The sequence below is a fragment of the Stigmatopora argus genome, chromosome 10 (assembly GCF_051989625.1).
Source record: "Stigmatopora argus isolate UIUO_Sarg chromosome 10, RoL_Sarg_1.0, whole genome shotgun sequence".
In the NCBI taxonomy this organism is placed as follows: Eukaryota; Metazoa; Chordata; class Actinopteri; order Syngnathiformes; family Syngnathidae; genus Stigmatopora; species Stigmatopora argus.
This window is the reverse complement of record NC_135396.1, coordinates 15228463-15248841: the sequence shown is the minus strand read 5'-3', so window position 1 is coordinate 15248841 and position 20379 is coordinate 15228463. Positions and strand designations below refer to the sequence as shown.

The following is a 20379-nucleotide window of genomic DNA, read 5'->3' as shown; positions in this document are numbered from 1 at the left end:
GCTACGTTTAATCGGCAAAAGACCTAAATAAGTGTAAGTTACGGACTTGTAATTTGTCATTCCGCTGTTGTGGATACAGGTCGCTTACCTCTCGATTACATACAGGTCGCTTACCTCTCGATTACATACAGGTCGCTTACCTCTCGATTACCGCACACTGTCTGCCACTTACCTTCCTTCAAGTCAGCTAGTAGGAGGCAGATCACCAACCAAACATCTATTCATATGCCGCAGAAGGGAATGTGTGTATGTTAGCGCGAGTTTAGATGTCTGATGGATGTGGGCAGCAGCTGGAATTATTGTGAAAAGTCAAATCAATTTGTCCTAAAATTTGGATGTGGCATGAAATAAAATCTAAATCATTTTGGTGTGGACATTTCTGTAAACGATAAAGGGGATACACTTTTTCTGGTGGTGTTCAAACAGGGAGGGAAAAAAAATCACATGGCTGTTACTAAAGAAACGTGTGGGATAGATATTTAAAAATAGAAGCAATTTTTACTTGGCCCAAAGCTATGGAAATTACAGTAGCTTTCCAGGACTTGGAATCAAATGAACCACAGAGACCTCAAAATGAAATGGTGTCCACAGCGCTGACATTTTGTCCATCCTGGTGCTTTAAATATTTACTTTCCCTTCATTAATAACAGTACCTGATGTTATACAAGATGATGAATTCAAACTTGCATTACTGTTAATGTGAACCTACCATCAGTTGATTCACACTGATTACTTCAATAAGTAGCCTAAAGTGCCCGGAGGAATACCCTAAACCCATCTTCTACCCACATGAAGGGTTTGACACACTGTAACGGTATATTTAGAGTGCATTCGTGGCCTACTGCATGCAGTCAGTATCAATTACCTAGTCAACGTAATCATAATATTTATGATGTATTGCAGCTTGCCAAGTGTCTTCATACTGATGCCATCCATCATTTGATTGCTACTTTGGTTTGCTTTTGCACAGCAGCGGCATGGTCAGAAAATATGCTCCTGGCAGATACCAAAACAAGCATTTAAATGTTTTATAAAAACCAGACAAATGTACAACCAGGGTTTTCAAATCCTAATAGAGACATTTTTTTCACCACTTTCTGACAAACAACTCAGTCCAACTGTTTATCACGGATGAGATGAAATAGAATGCCTTTTGATTATGAATGCAACACTCACAGCCATACCTAGGGGCAATTTAGAGTGTCCAATCAGCCTACCGTGCATGTTTTTGGAACGTGGAAAGACACCAGAGTACCCGGAGGAAACCCACGCAGGCCCAGGAAGAAGGTGTAAACTCCACACAGGTGGACCAACCTGGATTTGAACCCAGGACCCCAGAGCTGTGAGGCCAACGTGCTAACCACTCAACCACCGAGTCGCTAGTTTTTTCCTTGATGCTCAAAATTCCTCTGCACACACGTTGTTTTTGTTATTGTTAGGCATTTGCTTGGTATATTCATTAATTAAAGCCTATATAGTACTCTGTTTTTCCATTTCTAATGTACTGTAGCATACCTGTGAACTTACACGTTTCCCGGTATTTTACACGTTTTTGATCATTTCAAATTGTGTACGCCAGATAACAACCTTTGTATGAATTTTTTTAAGTACGTTTTTGCAAAACTGATCTCATGTTTTCCATTTTGGTTCTACTCTGGATCATCTCGGTCACTGGTAGCAGACGAAAACGCTAATATTGTCATGCTTTAAGCATTTTTCTTGCTCGTGTCCGCCTTTTCTCTATATAAATAGAGTGCGTCAGCAAGCAATGTACCCAGACAGTCAAGCTGTCAACGTCATAGCGCGACATCTACAGAATCTTGACTTCAGTGCATATTGATTGGGTACCCTATCCACTTTGGAGAAAATTTTAGACTTTTCAGTGTGGCCTATGTGAGTAGTAAATATGTGCTGCGTTGCATTTGTTCGCTTTTTATCGCTTAATAAGGGGAATTGATATCATTAATAAGGGGAGCAATTGGCCGAGGTTCACAGGTTTGTTGTAGATACATACGAAAATGAATCTCAAACACGTTTCGCATAAGCTAACTCCCCTACTCCACTCGATAACTATCAACTCCAGGGGCACCACAATCTATTGTTTCAATGCAAATTACTTTGGCTCCTGACCCCCGATTTAGCCAAAGGGGAATAGTGATTGTTTGTGTGCATGCGTGTGTGTGAGTTGGATCGGGTATGGGCTAATTTGTTGGGAAGGTCGTTCCTGATTCCAATCAATTTTCACAGTAGATTCACCCATCACTCCATTAATCGGTTGATAAAAACACAGCCGCAAAAATGTTTCTCCCACGCTACTGTCACAACACATCTCACTTTTTGTGATATAGAAAATATGTTTGATTTCAAAATGTATTATAGTTGTGTGTTTCATGGTCTGTTCTGAACAGTCCAAATCATGTTTGGGATGCAATAGTATTTGCAGACACATAAGCAAGTGAAATTACATCTGGAATATGTTTCAGTTTTGTTACAACTGTACAAATCAAAGAGTAACATGCATCTGCAACCGAAGACTTTTTTTGACAATTCCACCCAAAGACCTCCACAAACCCTCACAGTACTCTTCACAATTCATTTCATGCTAGAAGAGTGAAGACTTCTCCAGGGGTGTGCCAACCAAACAATACCTGTCCAGTGGCCCAGATGTATTCACTGCAATTCAAAACAGATTTGCAGTTCTTCTGCATCACTTAAGCACCTACTTTCAATTACAATGTCAGGGCCATTTAGAGGTGATGGCCCTTTGGAGAATCGGAGATCAACCTCCTTTGGGGTTTTAGCTTTAAAAAGATGATGGTGACTATAAGTACCTTACTCTTTTACATAACCACAGAAATTCAATTCATGCTCACAATGGGGGACCTGGGTTCAAATCCAGATCGGTCCACCTGTGTGGAGTTTGCATGTTCTCTGCGTGGCTTTTCTCCAGGTACTCTGGTTTCCTCCCACATTACAAAGACATGCATGGTAGGCTGATTGGACACTCTAAATTGCCCCTAGGTATGTGTGAGTGTGAATGGTTGTTTGTCTCCTGGTGCCCTGCGATTGGCTGGCCACCAATTCAGGGTGTCCCCCGCATCTGGCCCGAAGTCAGCTGGAATGGGCTCCAGCACCCCCCACGACCCTAGTGAGGATAAAGCAGTTCAGAAAATGAGATGAGATGAGCTAGAGCTGGCAAAAGTGGCTTAATCCTATGAGAAATTTGAGTATAAGTATTTCATCTCATCTCATTTTCTGAACCGCTTTATCCTCATTAGGATCATGGGGGGTGCTGGAGCCTATCCCAGCTGACTTCGGGCCAGAGGCGGGGAACCCCCTGAATCGGTGGCCAGCCGATCGCAGTTGAGTATAAGTATAAATGTTAGAATTAAGTGAGAAAAACAGAAGGGTAGGAAACAACGAGGTAAGCCTGGTAAGGGAATACTATTAGGGGTCTCATAGTTGAACCCCGCCCCTCTGCCGAGGGTTGGTCAATGAAAGCAAAAAACGGGCACGAGGATTGGTCGGCTGTGTAGTGGACGCACTAAATAGTCTCCCTGCACTCAGACACAATAAAGTTAGAAACCGGTTCGCTCGAAGTCGCAAAAGTAAGTCGCTGGATCTGCTCATTCACTCTCGGATTTGAACGGGATCTACGGGGAACAAATGTGGGATTTGTTTTGCCTCGCAGTTTTTACTGGGACGCGCTTTTTTTACATTGCTTTCGCCGCTCTCTCTCTGGATATATGCATTTATTCAGCACTCCAAATTAATTTATCTGACCACCAGGGACTAAGCCCGGGCACGTTGGACTGATTCCAAGCCAAGGAAGGAATACGATTGCAAAAGACGTCGACTCTCTTTCGGCGTGAGCATGTGGGGGGTGATGGTATCGCTCACTTGGGCAGCCCTGCTCCTCTTATCCGGACTGTTTGCTCCGCCGTGGGTGGTGCGCGGCTTCGGAGAAGAAGTGGAGGAGATGACCTGCGACCCCATACGGATCGGCATGTGCCAGGGTTTGGGATACAACGTCACCAAGATGCCCAATCTGGTCGGCAACGTGCTCCAGTCTGACGCCGAACTGCAGCTGACCACGTTCACGCCGCTCATACAGTACGGCTGCTCCAGCCAACTCAAGGTACGACCCGCGCCTAGTGTGTATATTTATAAACATACCGCAATAGAAGAGCCAGTGAGAGGACCTGTTTGTTACGCACACGCACATTTGGGGATAATGACTCAAATAGCCAACAGCGGACCCAGACTGTTGGATGTCAGCGTTGTGTGGATGGAGCAAAAAGAGTGTGTGACCGACCATAAAGAACTGCTACCAGTAAAAGTATTCACGCCGATGGTACCACGAGGAGGAAGTACTGTATTAACAGCTGGAAAATTCATATCAGTCCGTTTTTCAATCTTATGACGATTTCAATGCAAAAGCTTCCTCTGTCTCAGGCATCTTCGGTGACTTCAATAGCACCGACTACTGGACCGAAGACAGCTTTATCATCTATTGTACCCTCAGTTTTTCTCATCTCATTTGCTGAACCGCTTTATCCTCGCTAGTGTTGCGGGGGTTGCTGGAGCCTATCCCAGCTGACTTCGAGCCAGAGGCGGGGGCACCCTGAATCGGCGGCCAGCCAATCGCTGGGCACAAGGAGACGGACAACCATTCACACTCACACCCATACCTAGGGGCAATTTAGAGTGCCCAATCAGCCTACCATGCATGTCTTTGGAATGCGGGAGGAAACCGGAGTACCTGGAGAAAACCCACGCAGGCCCAGAAGAACATGCGAACTCCACATAGGTGGACCGACCTGGATTTGAACCCAGAACCCCAGACCCGTGAGGCCAACGTGCTAACCACTCAATCCGCCGATTGGGAGTGTCAAATGGCTATCTGTCTCTGTGCGTGCCCTACGGCTTACTGATGACTAGTTTGGGTGTAGTTTGCCTTTCGTGGGTTAGGTTGCCGCAATGCTAACGTGAAAGCTGAATGAATGAATGGATTTTGCGTTATTTACATGACTAATATGGTTGACATACATGTCTTTGGAGTGAGGGAGGAAACCAGAGTACCCACGCGGGCTCGAGGAGAACATGCAAACTCCACACAGGTGGACCGACCTGGATTTGAACCCAGGTCCCCAATTAGATGGCATAAGGTGCAATATACCTGTATGGCCACCTGTTGTCATTCATAGTACGTACCTCTCATTTGTTTGATCAGGCTCACATTCTTCATTAAATATTTATTTTTTTACAATTAAACTTACATACAAATAAACATTTGTCCATTAGTGATGTGCACTTTTCCATTTCAACATGCTAAGTCAGTCGTGTCCTCACACATTATTAGAACGTAGCTTCTTTGGGAAACCCTAATTTTTTATATTTCTGCCATATTTTTTGTTTTAAAATTTGATCTTTACCAATGGCCTGTCCGCAAACATTTGCTTTTTTTAGAACTTCAACAACTTGTATGTCCCAAACACATTTTTGCACTGCAGTTCGAGTCGTCTTATTTTGAGATTCTGCCGAAACCGACAGGGCAAAATGGATGGCAATTTGGATGAAACTTCTAATAAGAAACCCAGACACTCGCAGTAGTTTATTGGTTCATATTTGATGAAATATCCATCTTGAAGCCGTCTCTGAGAGGACCGACATTTGCACATTACACAACATATAAGTGTGGGTTAGGGACCATCTGAAAAACTTGTTAATGTTGTGGAAATTTGAATTTGCCAATAAATGATCTACAAATTATACTTTGTTCACTTTTTATACTTATTTTCATTATATTATAAGTTTTCAATAGTTTGCAAAACACAATATTTCAATTCATATAAAACATGACAATAAAAGTTTGATTTAAATTGTCCTATGTTATTTTTTTTCATTTTATATGGATTTTGCGCGAATCGCATTCATTCCCGCTGAAAACATAAAATGCGTAAATGCGGTCGACAGGGGTTGGCAGCTCTGAAACAAAATGATAGGTTTATTAATAGGTATACTTTAATAAAAACAGAGAGACATCGTTGACATATTCCAGCGTTGAAACTTGCAAGTGAGAATCATCCTGGCTCGTCCTCGCCATCGTGACATTCTGAAGAAACGGCATCCTCTGTCCATTTAGTCGCGCATAATCAAAAACTTAAGGTAATCTGAATCAAACAATTGCATAAACTAACCGAATAACACTATTAAGGTCAAAAAACAACCACCATAACAATTGCATATCAGGTCGGAAACCAAAAACACCTGGGTAAAAATTTGCACAAGTAAGCATAATAACTTCATATAAGGTAAACCGGGCGACAGTATTTTTAAACAATATGCAAGTATTTTCGAAAGTTGATTCGATTATCGCCATCTGCCGGAATCCAAGTCAAAGCAATTTAAGAGTCCTTCACAGATCTTCGTTGCGAACTCAGATCAACAGTCCTCAGCCTGGAACATGGTGACCTGTCCGGTCAATAGTCCTGAAAACAATTAAATATCCTCAAAGCCAGCTTTCGTCTCCTTCGTAAGAATGATTTAATAGTATGCACATATTCCATATGTGCCCCAATATGCACATATATAATAACATCCCAGAATAACCCCAACACCAATACATTTAAAAATCCCAATCTTTTTTTTTAACCCGATTCCGGATCCAATGAAAATGACCTGCTCGAGCCCAGTTTACAATTGATCCAATTTCTGATCGGGGACATCTCTAGTCCAGACAGGTGTTTAGATGAAGGGCAAAACTGCTTTGAAAGTGCCAAAGTAGGCAAAGAGCTTTAAAAGCCACATGTGCTCGGTGTTTGAGGCAGACAGACAGAAAAGAAACTACAAACTCCACAGTCTTGCTATGATACTGCTCAAAATTGCCCTGTAAGATTAGCCGGCGCCCCCTCCTACACAAAGGAGAGGGAAAAAAGGTGAAAGGGAAACCATATCCCTAACATTTGCTCTAATGCAGGGGTCTCGAACTCAATTTACCTGGGGGCCGCTAGAGGCCGAGTCTGGGTGAGACTGGGCCGCATCAGGATTTCCACAAGAAAAGCACTGATAAAACTTTCCAACGTTATCAAATATCTTTATTTTTTAACAAAAAATAATGAATTAAATAAATTAACTTAAAGATGAATAAAAAATAAATCAATCAGTAATATAAAACCAAATAATACTAATGAGCATACAGTAGATATACACTGGCTGGCTAAGTAGAGAAAATGAATTATTTTTATTCCGTTTCAAATGTCTGTATTAACAGCTCTTTAACCTTTAACTTTCTGAACTTGAATGGAACATTGAACATGAAATATTCTGAACACGGCTTCTTTTGCCTACTCCTTGCTGCTAGAGACCTGGCAGCGCTTCTTCTCACATAGTCACATTTGGCTTGAGGGAGGAAGCAGTGGAGACCCTCAGTAGAGCTTGAAGATGCTCATCAGTAAGACTGGACCTGTACTTGGACTTATTGAAGTTCAAGGTGGAGAAGAGCTTCTCACACAAGTATGTGCTCCCAAAAAGGCACATGGTCCGCTTGAACCTTCAGGAAAGTTCAGGGAAGCTGGGGGTCAACTCTCTCAAAAATTGCCCAAGCTTGTCTGCTTCTCCACTCACCTCCGTGAACTTGGCTTTGAGTGCAGAGTTGCACTGCAGGTCAATGAGCTCCATTTGAAGCTCAGGAGGGGCATCTTGCACATCAAAGGAGAAGGGGTCCGCAAAAATTTGAAATGTGGCTTTGTGTGTCTTGAAGTCTGCAAATCTGTGATCAAATTCCTCCTGTAGCTTCGAAATGGCCTCAACATACTTCTCACCACTGAATGGTGTGCCTGCATCCACGAGAGCCTTGCATGCTGGGAAATGGCAAAGGTTTGTCTGAGAGAGCTGGGCTTTCCATAACACAAGTTTAGTGCAGAATGCTCTCACGTTGTCATAGGCAGCACTGACAAGTTGCCCCTGGCCTTGTAGCTTCTTGTTCAGTACATTAAGCTCATGTGTGATATCAACAAGAAAAGCCAAGTCCATGAGCCATTTGGGATCACTTAGCACAGGATCAATCAACTCACAAACGGCGTAGCTAGCTTTGACTGCTGCATTACTGTCTTTGGTAGCCTTCTTGAAGAGATCCTGTTGCCTCAGAAGACGTGTTTTAAGACTGGCAACCTGGTTGGCTCTCTCATCTCCCTGGTATTTTTCGTACTCCTCAGCATGTCTCATAGTACAATTACCTTTCAAATTGTATTCCTTGTGCACCGCAACTTTTTCAGTGTAAATGAGACACGTCGGGGTGCCCCTGTGTTCAACAAAGAAATATTGCACTCCCCACTTTTCTTGAAACTGTCTGTGCTCATCACCGACCTTTCTCTTCACGGCAGGCTTTGAAAGAGACATCTCTGGGGCTCTGTAATATGTTTTTCCACTTGGAATGAGTCTCGGGTTGATCTTTCACATTCAGTCGCGCGGGTTTGTGGCGCATGTGCACTTTCGCTCTCCGTTTCAATCGCGGAGATGGCTACAGACACTGACACAGGCTGGATCACGGATCATAGCGCCTCATTCAGTTCTATGCTGAGAGCAGCGGAGGAGTGTGCGCGCCGAGCGGAGTGATCGGCCTCACCGTTTCTCCTCCGCCCAGCTGATTGGAGGAATGAATGAGTGAGTGAGCGAGGCACTGGACAGCCCGGCCGATGTCCCGCCCTCCAGAGCCGTATACCTCACCGTGATTGGTTCATTCAGCTCCGAACCAAAGTTCCCTCTAATTTTTTGTTGGTCTGAGCAGAAAGACAACCTCCCTGAGCGCACTGAGTACCAGTGTGAGCGACATCATCGGTACTCGGATGATTCGCTTAAAGACGTTTCGCCGACGGACGTTTGACAGACGGGCAGGTCGCCGAATGGACGTTCCACCGAACGTTCATTCGGCCGAACGGAGGTTTCGCCGAAACGGGATTCGAACGCTCGCCCCGCCGGATCGTGTGTGTACAAGTTTTTCAACCTCGGCCCGCGGGCCATATACGGCCCGTTAGGATTTTTAATCCGGCCCGCCGCCGGTGTTTTCCAAATTATAGTAAAAATCAATGTTCGTCTACCATCAATGGCAGTCCGGGAATAAGCACTCTTGGGCAGGCAGATGTAGCAGAACCGAGCCGTAAAATGACAGCAATCGGGTCAAATCCATCCTAAAACAGCATTTAATGATTAAATACAAATACTGGATGATATCGCGATGGAGGCAAAAAAACGTCTATAGACGTCCATTCGCCAAACGGCTCAAAATGCTCTCAAATTCGGTCAAATCCAGCTGAAAACAGCGTTTAATGATTAAATACAAATACTAGTATTTGTATTTAATCATTAAACTAACAAATACTAGTACGACCTGTCCGTCTGTCAAATGTCCGTCGGCGAAACGTCTTTAGGCGAATCATCCGGTCACGACATCATCATTGCTCGCTATCGGCACACCAGTATCACACCTGCCACAAGCAGGTGCATGTCAATGTTCCCTCTAATTTTTCATGTAAAACATGCTGTAAAACAAGAAAAACATGAGTGGACAGAGCTACTGCCACTGGCTGCCACTTAAACGGCGCCATCATGGGGAAAGGGATAAAAAAAAAAAAAAAAAAAAAAAAAAAAAATTAAAAAAAAATCCATATTTCATATTAAGACGGGGGCCGCAAATTATCGTCCCGCGGGCCGCAGTTGGCCCGCGGGCCGCAAGTTTGAGACCCCTGCTCTAATGGGAGGCTTCCTGGCAAATAACCAATGCAGCTACAGGCACTGAAGCGGCAGCGCTCAGTTGACCAGCCGTCAGGGAAAACACCCTCAACATTTTTGTCTATCATACGGCATTCAAACTACCTAAGACATGAAGTTATAAATTGTTAAAAGGTAAACAAATTCATAAAATTAAGCAACTGAACTGCAATTCATTATTAAATAAGAATCATAATAGTTTTAAATTTAATTTGACTTCACTATTTCTGTGCTGCCACAGTAAGGCCTTCAATAACTTCTAGCTTGTAGGAATGTGTTCTTATTTAATTGAGTTGTTACTCTGTGACAGGCAGCTGATAAGGGCGTAAAATGTTTCCAATTTAAATTGTTTGGATCCTTTCAGATTTGGCATCATGACCCTCTGAAGTGGTAAAATGCCACACCATTCTTGAAAATGTCTTTGAGACCTAGATTTATAGATCTATTTCAAAACAGTTGCCATGGCACAGAAAATCGAGCCTTGGATTAAGGGGGATTAGGTAGAATTACATGGATTATGCCCCTTGTGTTTACTCCTCAGGTTGTTTTTTGGAGACAGAGTTGAGTGTCAAACCTTAAACCAATTTGATAGTTCTGGTTTCTTGAATAAAGTTTTGAGTTTTTTTAGTTTGTGCTATTGAAAAAGGAAATGTTGACTTGCAACATGTAGACGTGATGCAATAGTTCAGGAAAATGCAATGGGGTTACAGAGTGATTATAAAAGGTGAGGCATGGGATTTATCATGCATCCCTTTATGGTTAAAAAATATACCGTCTAAATCACAGTTGGAAATGGCAATCATTGGAAAATCCACAAAACCACAGTCCTAGATTATTTTGTTTGCCAAGAAGCAGCAATTTCAAAATTGTTCCTCCATTCCCTGGATCGGTTTGGGGGAGATTTTTGATACCCAATCTTGCCCAGTAATTCCTAATTTCTTCTGTTTTCTAGTTCTTCCTGTGCTCAGTCTATGTGCCAATGTGCACGGACAAAGTCCCAATTCCTATTGGTCCATGTGGCAGCATGTGTTTATCGGTCAAGAGAAAATGCCTGCCAGTACTTCATGAGTTTGGTTTCATTTGGCCAGAGGTGAGTCAACAGCCTTCACATTTCCTGTAAACAAACAGATGCTTGTGTTACTTTATGTGCACAAAGTGAAACTAACAGCCATTTATATGGAGACGCTGTAACTGAATCAACGAAAAAGTTCCATTACAGATTTGTGATCACCTGCAATGTAGTATTTATGGCATGCTGGGACTAACACAACCCTCACATATGCTCTTGATGACAACCCCATCAGCTCAGATTGTATAAATACCGACAACCAACATTGTTTTTAATACTTGTAGCACCTTGATAGCTAAATGGTCATATCAGCCTGATGGTTTTTATTTGGATGGATAGGACATTTAATACCTTTCTTTTCGCTGAATTACAAAATTGAAATGTCAACTTAACATTGACTGGGAGCCAGACGATTGTAAGCGCACAAATTTCCACGACGGACACTCTTATTATTTATTGCTGAACAAATTCTAAATAGATTGCTACCTTATTATACCATATTTTTCACATTTATTCAACGCTTCCACTGACAACATGTAGGATATTGTCTTGTGGCGTGTGGTTGATGTAATCACAGTAAGAGAGTTTGCTGGCGTTTCTGTTATACGCTACGTAGCAAGTCTAATAATCAAGTCGTTACACTTTGGTATCCGCCGTTGAGAGCTTGCGTATTTGGTCTCCGGAATCACAGTGTCATTGTGTAAACGGACCCTAAAATCTTCTCTTTATTTCACTATGATAAACTCTATGATTTTCAACCTTGTTCCCTGTGTAGGTGCTGAACTGCAGCCTATTCCCACCTCAGAATGACCACAACCACATGTGCATGGAGGGCCCGGGGGATGAGGATCCACCGTATTACCGCCATCCTCCACACCAGGAGGAGTGCCAGGCCCTTGGATCTGCACCCGACCAGTACACCTGGCTGAAGCAGACAGATAGCTGTGTTCTCCAGTGCGGATATGACAGCGGGCTTTATAGGCGCAGGGCCAAAGTGTTCACAGATGCTTGGATGGCAGTGTGGGCCGTGCTGTGCTTCCTCTCCACCACTTTAACGGTCCTGACCTTTCTTTTGGATTCCCAACGATTCTCCTACCCTGAGAGGCCCATCATCTTTCTGTCCATGTGCTGCAATTTGTACAGTGTTGCCTACTTGGTAAGCATTCCTGGGTAGTACAGTACAGTAATCTCTCGAATATCGCGGTTAATGTAGACCAGACATGAAGTCACGATGATCGAGGACTGTGCATAGATGTATATATGTTTACATATATACATCCACAACGGATCGGTGGACGAGTGGGTAGCGTGTCGCCTCATAGTTCTGGGGTCAAGGGTTCGATCCAGGTTGGTCCTCACTATGTGGAGTGTTTGGCTGCGTGGGTTTTCTACGGGTACTCAGGTTTCCTCCCATATTCCAAAAGCATGCAGGGTAGACTGGTTGAACACTAAATTGCTCATACGTATGAGTGTGAGCATGAATGGTTGTCCGTGTCCTTGTGCCCTGCGATTGGCTGGCCACTGAATCAGGGTGTCCCCCGCCGATACCATTACTTGGGATAGGCTCTAGCACCCCCCGTGATCCTTGTGAGGATAAGCGGTTCAGAAAATTAATGAATGGAAAAAAAGAATTATCAATGCACATTATCAGTTCACGCCACCCAGGCATGTGGAAGGTAAACAAACTAATACTGAAAGGTTAATGATCCCTGTCAGGAACACGAGGGCTGGAGCCTATCCCAGCTGATCCTGGGCGAAAGGTGACTACACCCTAATTCGGCCGCCAGTCTGTTGTAGGGCACAAACAAGAGACACAACCATTCGCACTCACAATCACATCCACGCTTCGTGGGAATCGAACCCACACTGCACCAAAAGTTAGGCAAATGAACCACTACGTAATCAGTGACAGGTCTTATTTAAGCATTAAGGTAATTGGCAATTTCTCATAATGGAACCCTTGCGATGTCAGCTATGTTTTTTGTTACTTCACTGTGAAGAGGTGTAGAATCTCCCAAAGTTTTGGAGCTTGAGATCAATGTGGGATGCTGTCAGATGCTATATACCACTGCAAATGTTCCTTGCCATCCCTTTTAGGGTAAGAGAAGACAATTTAATACAAGCAACTAAATGTACTACTGAGAAAAGTATGGGTGCTGTGAGAGAAACAACTTACCTATTCAATTGTTAAATTTCCCATTTAGAGATGTATTACTCATCAAGCTTGAAGGGAGAAATTTCTCTTGCATTATTGTTTAGTAGTCTTGGCATGGGTCAGCGCTTGCAGAGCACAGTTAGTACATTTGGGATGGCAGATTATTCGAAAATGTCATGCGGCTGTACCTAACAGACTTTATTATCCAACTGGATAATCAGTCATGAGGATAAACAATTCCCTCTTTTATATGTATGTGGCGCCTTGATGACAAATGGCCAGGGTAAAAAATTAATTATTTTAGCTTTTTGTTTTTCTTGTGACATGTTCCTCCAATCAACATAAAATATTGTCATGGTCTGAAGAGAATTCACATTTCCCATGTAATTGTGGAGTCATTTGGAATGAAGAGACCGATTGTTTTAGAATTGCTTCCACATAATAATAACATATTCTTATCTCCGATTTAGGCACGGTTGACTTTGGGTAGGGAACGTGTGTCGTGTGACCTGGACGCCACTGAAGTTCCTATTCTAGTCCAGGAAGGGCTAAAGAGCACTGGATGTGCCATTGTCTTCCTCCTGCTCTACTTCTTTGGCATGGCCTCCTCTCTCTGGTTAGTGCACGCATGTAAACCATCTCTTTTTGTAAAGAAAGTGAAACATAAGTCTATCATCTTGTTTTGTTTAAAATCTTACAATCGGGACAGATTTATTCACACGTATAAAAGCTACCATTGGAATGAGGCCAGTGTTAAAACGCAACTTTTCCAGGAACGTAAACCCATTGGATTTTATTCCAGCCTTAAATATGACACTCCCATCTGTTGTGTAACCCCATACTATCTATGTTATGAAGAGCAAAATGGAAGGACCATAACAATATTTGCATTATAAAATACTACAGAAACAAGTGGTATTTAATTTTCCCTCCTTCTTGATGCAGGTGGGTGATCTTGACCCTGACTTGGTTCTTGGCAGCAGGATTAAAGTGGGGCCATGAGGCTATTGAAATGCACAGCTCCTACTTCCACATAGCTGCCTGGGCTATTCCTGCTGTTAAAACCATTGTCATTCTTATAATGAGATTGGTGGATGCAGACGATTTGACTGGCCTTTGCTATGTTGGCAATCTACAGCAGGAGGCACTCACAGGCTTTGTAGTAGCGCCGCTAGCCGCCTACCTTCTTATAGGTAAGTAAAAACGTGGCCAAAAGACAGAGTTTATTGGCATTCTGTACTTTCAAATTGTGACCTTGAAATATTTCCCCTGTTAAAAACGGGTGCCTCATCCAAAAACTTAGAAACCTTCCTTTTGCTATTTGAAAAAAAAATGAGATAGTCTTCACCAATGTTCCCTCTAAGCTGCGCGCGTGCGCAATTGCTCACTACTCTCGTCTTCTCTGCGCACAGCAAATCATATGGAGCGCACAAAATAAAATCCCATGTTTTTTTTGTTTTTTTAATGTGTTTTTTTTTAGCTGTGAGGATGACGCGCGAACCACTCATCCGCCGGGCCGCCCATTCATAGATTTTAATCATTACATTGTATTATTACTAAATCATTTATGTGTAGTAGACATGCACCTGCTTATGGCAGGTGTGATACTGGTGTGTGCCCATAGCGAGCAATGATGATGTTGCTCACACCGGTACTCAGTGTGCTCAGAGAGGTTGTCTTTCTGCCCAGAAAAACAAAAAATTAGAGGGAACATTGGTCTTCACACACAAAGGGATAATTGCATTGTATTCGAACATACGTAATTGAAAACCAAAACATAATAAATTACCGATTTATTTCATCTAAATTCGAGCCACCAGGTTTCGAGGATCTGCCCATAGAGAGTCCTGATTCAATACCTCAGAAATGTTTTGAGGAGAAAAAGCACATCTAAATGTCTTCTTTTTCTCCTAATTTGAACAAAGTACAGCAGTGGTTTCAAAGTGCTCTTTGTTCCTGTCTGTTCTTTGTGCTTGCCCATTAATTTCACCTGTTGTAAGCTGTTGTGTGTCAACCAGTCTAAACCTCCTGTATCCTTCACACGCTCATTTGATCTAAATTTATTCCCAATAGTTCTCTATTAAATGCATTATTGTAAGTTTTGGTATTTTTGTAAATGTACATTTTAGATTGCCAATGTTCCCTGGAGTGGCTTCATTTCTTCTCCTTTTTCTTTGCTCCACCCTACCTTGCTCCTTGTTCACCTGCCTGGCTGTGATAATAACAGCTATAACGTTTCATTCTATTGAAAAAGTTGATTTGTTAAAAAAAAAGCATCTATTGAGGATCATTAATTGTGTTCGTTGTTGCTCTCCAGGTACCCTGTTCATCTGTGCTGGCCTAGTAGCTCTTTTCAAGATCCGTTCCAATTTGCAGAAGGATGGTGCCAAAACAGACAAGCTTGAACGTTTAATGGTGAAAATTGGAGTGTTTTCCGTGCTCTACACAGTTCCAGCATCCACTGTGATTGGATGTTACCTCTACCAACTGTCTCATTGGGGGGAATTCAAAGCAACTGCACAAGACTCATACGTTGCATCAGAGATGCTTCGAATCTTTATGTCACTACTTGTAGGAATCACCTCGGGCATGTGGATTTGGTCAGCAAAGACCCTCCACACGTGGCAACGTTGTTCCACCCGCCTACTAAAGGACAGCAGGATGGGTCGAAGCGGCAAGCGAGGACCAGGCAAGGGCTGGATTAAACCAGGGACAGGCAATGAGACCGTTGTGTGAGGTGAAAGAATGGACAAGGCTGGACTTGCTTCTTCATCTTACAGATACTATTCACCCTGACAAAAGAAGGATGTAACACAAAACACTGGATGTGAACTACGCTCTAAATATGTGGAAATCCACAAGGATCTTTTAAACATTGGGGTTAACAGAAATGGTGGATTGGTTTAAAAGAAAAATGTAGCAAAAGTTTCATTTGGACCTCTCAAGACTTTTTCTATGTCAGAGGATGGAGAAACAAAATTAAATGAGGAGAAAGAACAAGAGAGGCAAAATTAAATAACATAAAGATTTGACATAGAATAAGCTGTGTGGTGACATGTCTACCTCTTCCTCAATTTTTTTGCTAAACAACTTGGACTAAACCTCCTGGGTGCAATAACTCCTCAACCAATGATGAGTCCACGTGCAGATGGTTTTCAGATACCGGCTGAGATTTTCCAAAGAGCCTTTTATCCTCTTTATAAAATGGTTAGAAAAGACATACAAGTTCACAAGCTAGTTATACATTTTGCATCACCTTCATTTTAAAAAAATGTTTACATTTGCCAAGTTTATTTAAATGACACTTAGATTTTTTTATTGCTTTCAAATTTTGAGTTACTAGCTTCAAGCTGTTGTAATGCACTATATTTGTAAACCTATAGGATCTGTGCCTGGCACAAGTGCATTCATTTAAACAGCAGAGTGATTGAATGAAAACAAAACAAAAATACATGAATAATCTGTCTTTCACAGACAACAGTGTAAACATGATGACGGTTTGAGTTTAAATGCTGGGTGTGGCATTTTTTTAACAAAATGCTTATTTTTGTTTAAAAAATGTATTGGTAATAGGGATAGTTAAATTGCCACCTATATATTTAGGCCAGTAGCAAAATTAATAAGTGAAGAGTAATCCGTCATTACGTTTTACCTCAACTCAACTCTTTTGCCGCATAATTATAAAAGAGAGCAAAGATTACTTATAGTGAATTGTGATTGGTTTGCATCAAAAAGCAAGTCTTAAAGTTGTTTACTGCGCGATTTGAGTGCGTGGGTGTGAGAAACTGGGCCCCGGCAAGTTGAAGTCGTGCTACCTTTATGAAGCCATCTTGATTTCAATTATGTGTTCAGCCTCCTTGGAAACCAAGGACTCTATATTCTCACAGATAAATGAGTAGTCCAGGTAATTAAATCTGGATTTCCCAAACATTAGCCGGAACGCAACACAACGTTATTAGACAATCACTTGGCAAAAGACACAACATTCAATATTACGGAACAGCTGCAAATTCAGCTGTACATTTCAACATGTAGAGGAGGATCAATTTCTATTTTCCACAGTTAGTCTATGACCATACCATGAGCTCAATCATTAAGTCACAACATCTGCAATAATGTTTTTAATCTGGCTTTTCCAGATCAATTCAATCGTCCATGTTCCACACAGTACATAGAAAAACAATACAATCAACTGTGTCAGGAACATAACAATGGCCATCCTAGTCAATCAAGCCACTCATAGGGGAAAAAAAGTTGGTAAATGCATTGCAGAACTGAAAAATCAACCATTTGCAAATACCTTTCATGTCTTCCGGTAGCATTCATCACAGTGAGCAGGCTAATTTTGTTCGAACGACAATCTATCAAAGTGCTTGCGTTTCAGTGAGTCTTTGAATGTATATTGTATATATAATGAGTGTCACATTTAGTCCTTACCCAAATGAGTGAATTGTGGGGAACTCCAGTACGCAATTGCCTATGATACATGAATTAGATCTGTCATGTGTAACCTGATAGTACCTCACATTGCTGTCACTTTCTCTTAAAAAACATCTACCAAAGTAGGCAAAGGTATCTATTTACCGGTTTGTGTTGTCTCGGACTACCTAGGGAAATAAAGGCTTGTAGATATTTCTATATGTGAGAAGCCTGGAGCTGCCCTCAGTGGTCCTCAAAGCAGCATACCTTGGCACCCTGATTAAATTCCCAAAGTCAAACAAACATTACATTGAGCTAAAGTGAATTAAGCTAAGCTCTGACCACCGTCCGACTGAGCTAATGCAGTTTCCCTTTTCTCATAACTTTTGGCGGCCACCACCCTTATGACCGCACTTTGCCTCCCATGACGGTTTAAGCAATAACAGAACTGTTACCGTATGTTAGTTTGACACAGTTTATGTTTAAATTAAAATTAAATCACTAGCAACATGATATTTTCATCATGTTAGGATACTCTGATTTGAATCAGTTTTAAGTTTTGTTCATCCGTGCTGATCTTAGCCTGTAAAGTGTACTATAGGAGAAAATGTTAATTTATCCTTGTTGAAAGTGACACAATTTTTAAAGCTTTTTTTGTTATTTAAATGACGCTTTTGTATCAGAAGATAAATAAAAAAAAGTTTTGGTGACCAAAATCTTACCTTCTGAATGTGTTTGTACTTATGATTTACAGTTTAAAAAAGTATTGGACATGCAGTAAAGGTACTAACGTCGAGTAATCATGCTTGGATGCACGAGAGTGCTTTTCACAGCTCACGTCCCATATCAAATTTTACTACATACATTAAAAAAAGGTTTAGAGCAAGGTTCAGGAACCTATCAACCAATCGGAGCCTCACTTTGCAACATAGGAGCTTCGCATTGGCACATCAAAATTCTAGCACTGCTTTACTCATAATTTTTGATTTCTTTAGAATCCCTAGCGTGTGCTGCATATACACCCATTGATTAGCAACAGCGTAACAATGTTGTTAAAAGAATTTAGATACTTAGCGTTCAAAAGTGTTTATATGGCAAAAAGGTGCACACATTTATTTTGACTTTTAAATTCTGGGTGTATTAGGAAGGAAGGAATTACATTTAAAATATTAATTGTTTATGACTCTCTCAGTCAAAAAGGTTCCCGAACCCTGGTTTAAGAGTAGTTTTAGTGTTATACCTGACTTGAATAATTTTCTCTTTTGGCCCTGTGGTGGTCTGTTTATCTGGAATTCTCAAGCTAATGTTTTGACCTGCCTTTTTTGCGAAAATAACAGCTTTGGTGTGCTAAAACTGGTCAAGATGAACAGAAAAGTTTAGTCTTTTTGGTTTGGTGCTGTTTTTTTAGGCTTATGCATGAAGGCCTACTATTGTTATTTGTATATTAGTATATATTGACTTTTTTTAATGTCCCACGTTAAAATATTGATACTAAATGGGCTATGAGCATGTAGCACTGGAAAAGTTCTGTTCATGCTTTTACCTCGTGTCTGATGAAAAAGGAAGCGATTCCAAAACTTAAAAAAAAAAGCATAAAAATAGTTTGAATCCCTAACTTTTGTTTTGAAGTTCCCTCAATTATAAAGAAATTAACAGTCTCCAGAGTAGCAAAATTCTGACAAAGAGTGGGGTGTCCCACACACTCACAACCTATTACTACTTTCAATTAAGTGACTGTCTCACTGAAGGGCCAATCAACAAACCAATGTATATTACAGTAGTACGTACTTTAAATTGATATTCTTTGCCACTGCAATGGCCACAGAAGATAGATAGGTCCTGAGGGTGCTCCAGCATGAGATTGGCACGAAACATACTTGCCGGCTCGACAAAATAATGTCTCAGAAAGAGACTCTTTACAGTCTCTAAACCTAAACTCAAGCAAAAAAAAATACAAAAGAACCTAGATAATTTAATTGGTCAAGATATTTGAACTACTTAAATGCTTTCTGTAAAAATGTGGCTTGACATTTTCACTGAGCTGTGAGTGAACCCAGTAATCAACTACAAGTAGTTTCTTATCAGTGTGCTGTGCTACCAAACTTTTCCTCCAAGCATTGGAGATAAAATGCTTTTCCCTCCAAAGAATGTACTTAGTTTTATTACTTGTGCTATGTGTTTTGTTTTGACTTTGCATAATCAATGACCAATTATATTACTGTTGTCATTTATAACATAAAATGAATACACAAAATTACTGTCCAACTACATATTTTCCTTTCACGAATGAAGGGGTTTTCAACACAAACAGAGCCAAAAGACTGTTTGGCATGACATTCAACTGCAGCTCAGCTATGCACTAAATAAACTAGATTAGCTCCTTAGGTGTATGTTATGGGAGTGCTGGTGAAGGTTTCCACAGATCTGGCTCTGCAGCTCAGATTGCCTTCCTGTAATTTACTGTGAGTGAATGAGTGTTTGTTTTAGGTCTCCCTCAAAAGCCTGAGGTAAGAGCAAAGTGACAGCATCTACTGCTCTATTGTTTCCAGATGTAGAGCAGCTCTTACACACCACCACAAGAAAGTAAAGCATGTTCAGACAAACATGATATGTAATGGATTGTTATTCCTAATATGAAACAATTCAATACTCTCTCAATATTCTGCTTGTGCATGCCGCCTTGTGGTCTAGAGGTTCACTCGACTGACTTCAATGTGGGCAGGCGTGGGCTCGATTCCTTCTAATTGCGGTATTACTGGGAGTGGGGATGGTTGTTTGTCTTTGGCCTGGTATATATATATATATATATATATATATATATATATATATATATATATATATATATATATATATATATATATATATATATATATATATATATATATATATATATATATATATATATATATATATATATATATATATACATATATATATACACACACACACGTGTATATACGTATATATA

General features: G+C 41.2%; 1 protein-coding gene across 2 annotated transcripts; it reads left to right on the top strand.

Moving 5' to 3' along the window:
* The first annotated feature begins 3514 nt into the window (after positions 1 to 3514).
* Positions 3515 to 18127, top strand: fzd4 (frizzled class receptor 4). Of its 2 annotated transcripts, XM_077611640.1 has the most exons (7): positions 3515 to 3608; positions 3790 to 4138; positions 10721 to 10858; positions 11613 to 11993; positions 13463 to 13608; positions 13938 to 14185; positions 15310 to 18127. In XM_077611640.1, the coding sequence occupies exons 2-7, from the start codon at positions 3875 to 3877 to the stop codon at positions 15726 to 15728; spliced, it is 1596 nt and encodes a 531-aa protein (XP_077467766.1). In that variant the 5' UTR covers positions 3515 to 3608; positions 3790 to 3874; the 3' UTR covers positions 15729 to 18127. The 2 variants fall into 2 exon arrangements, with proteins under 2 accessions (XP_077467766.1, XP_077467765.1); XM_077611639.1 differs by having other exon boundaries at positions 3548 to 4138.
* The last annotated feature ends 2252 nt before the right edge of the window (positions 18128 to 20379 follow it).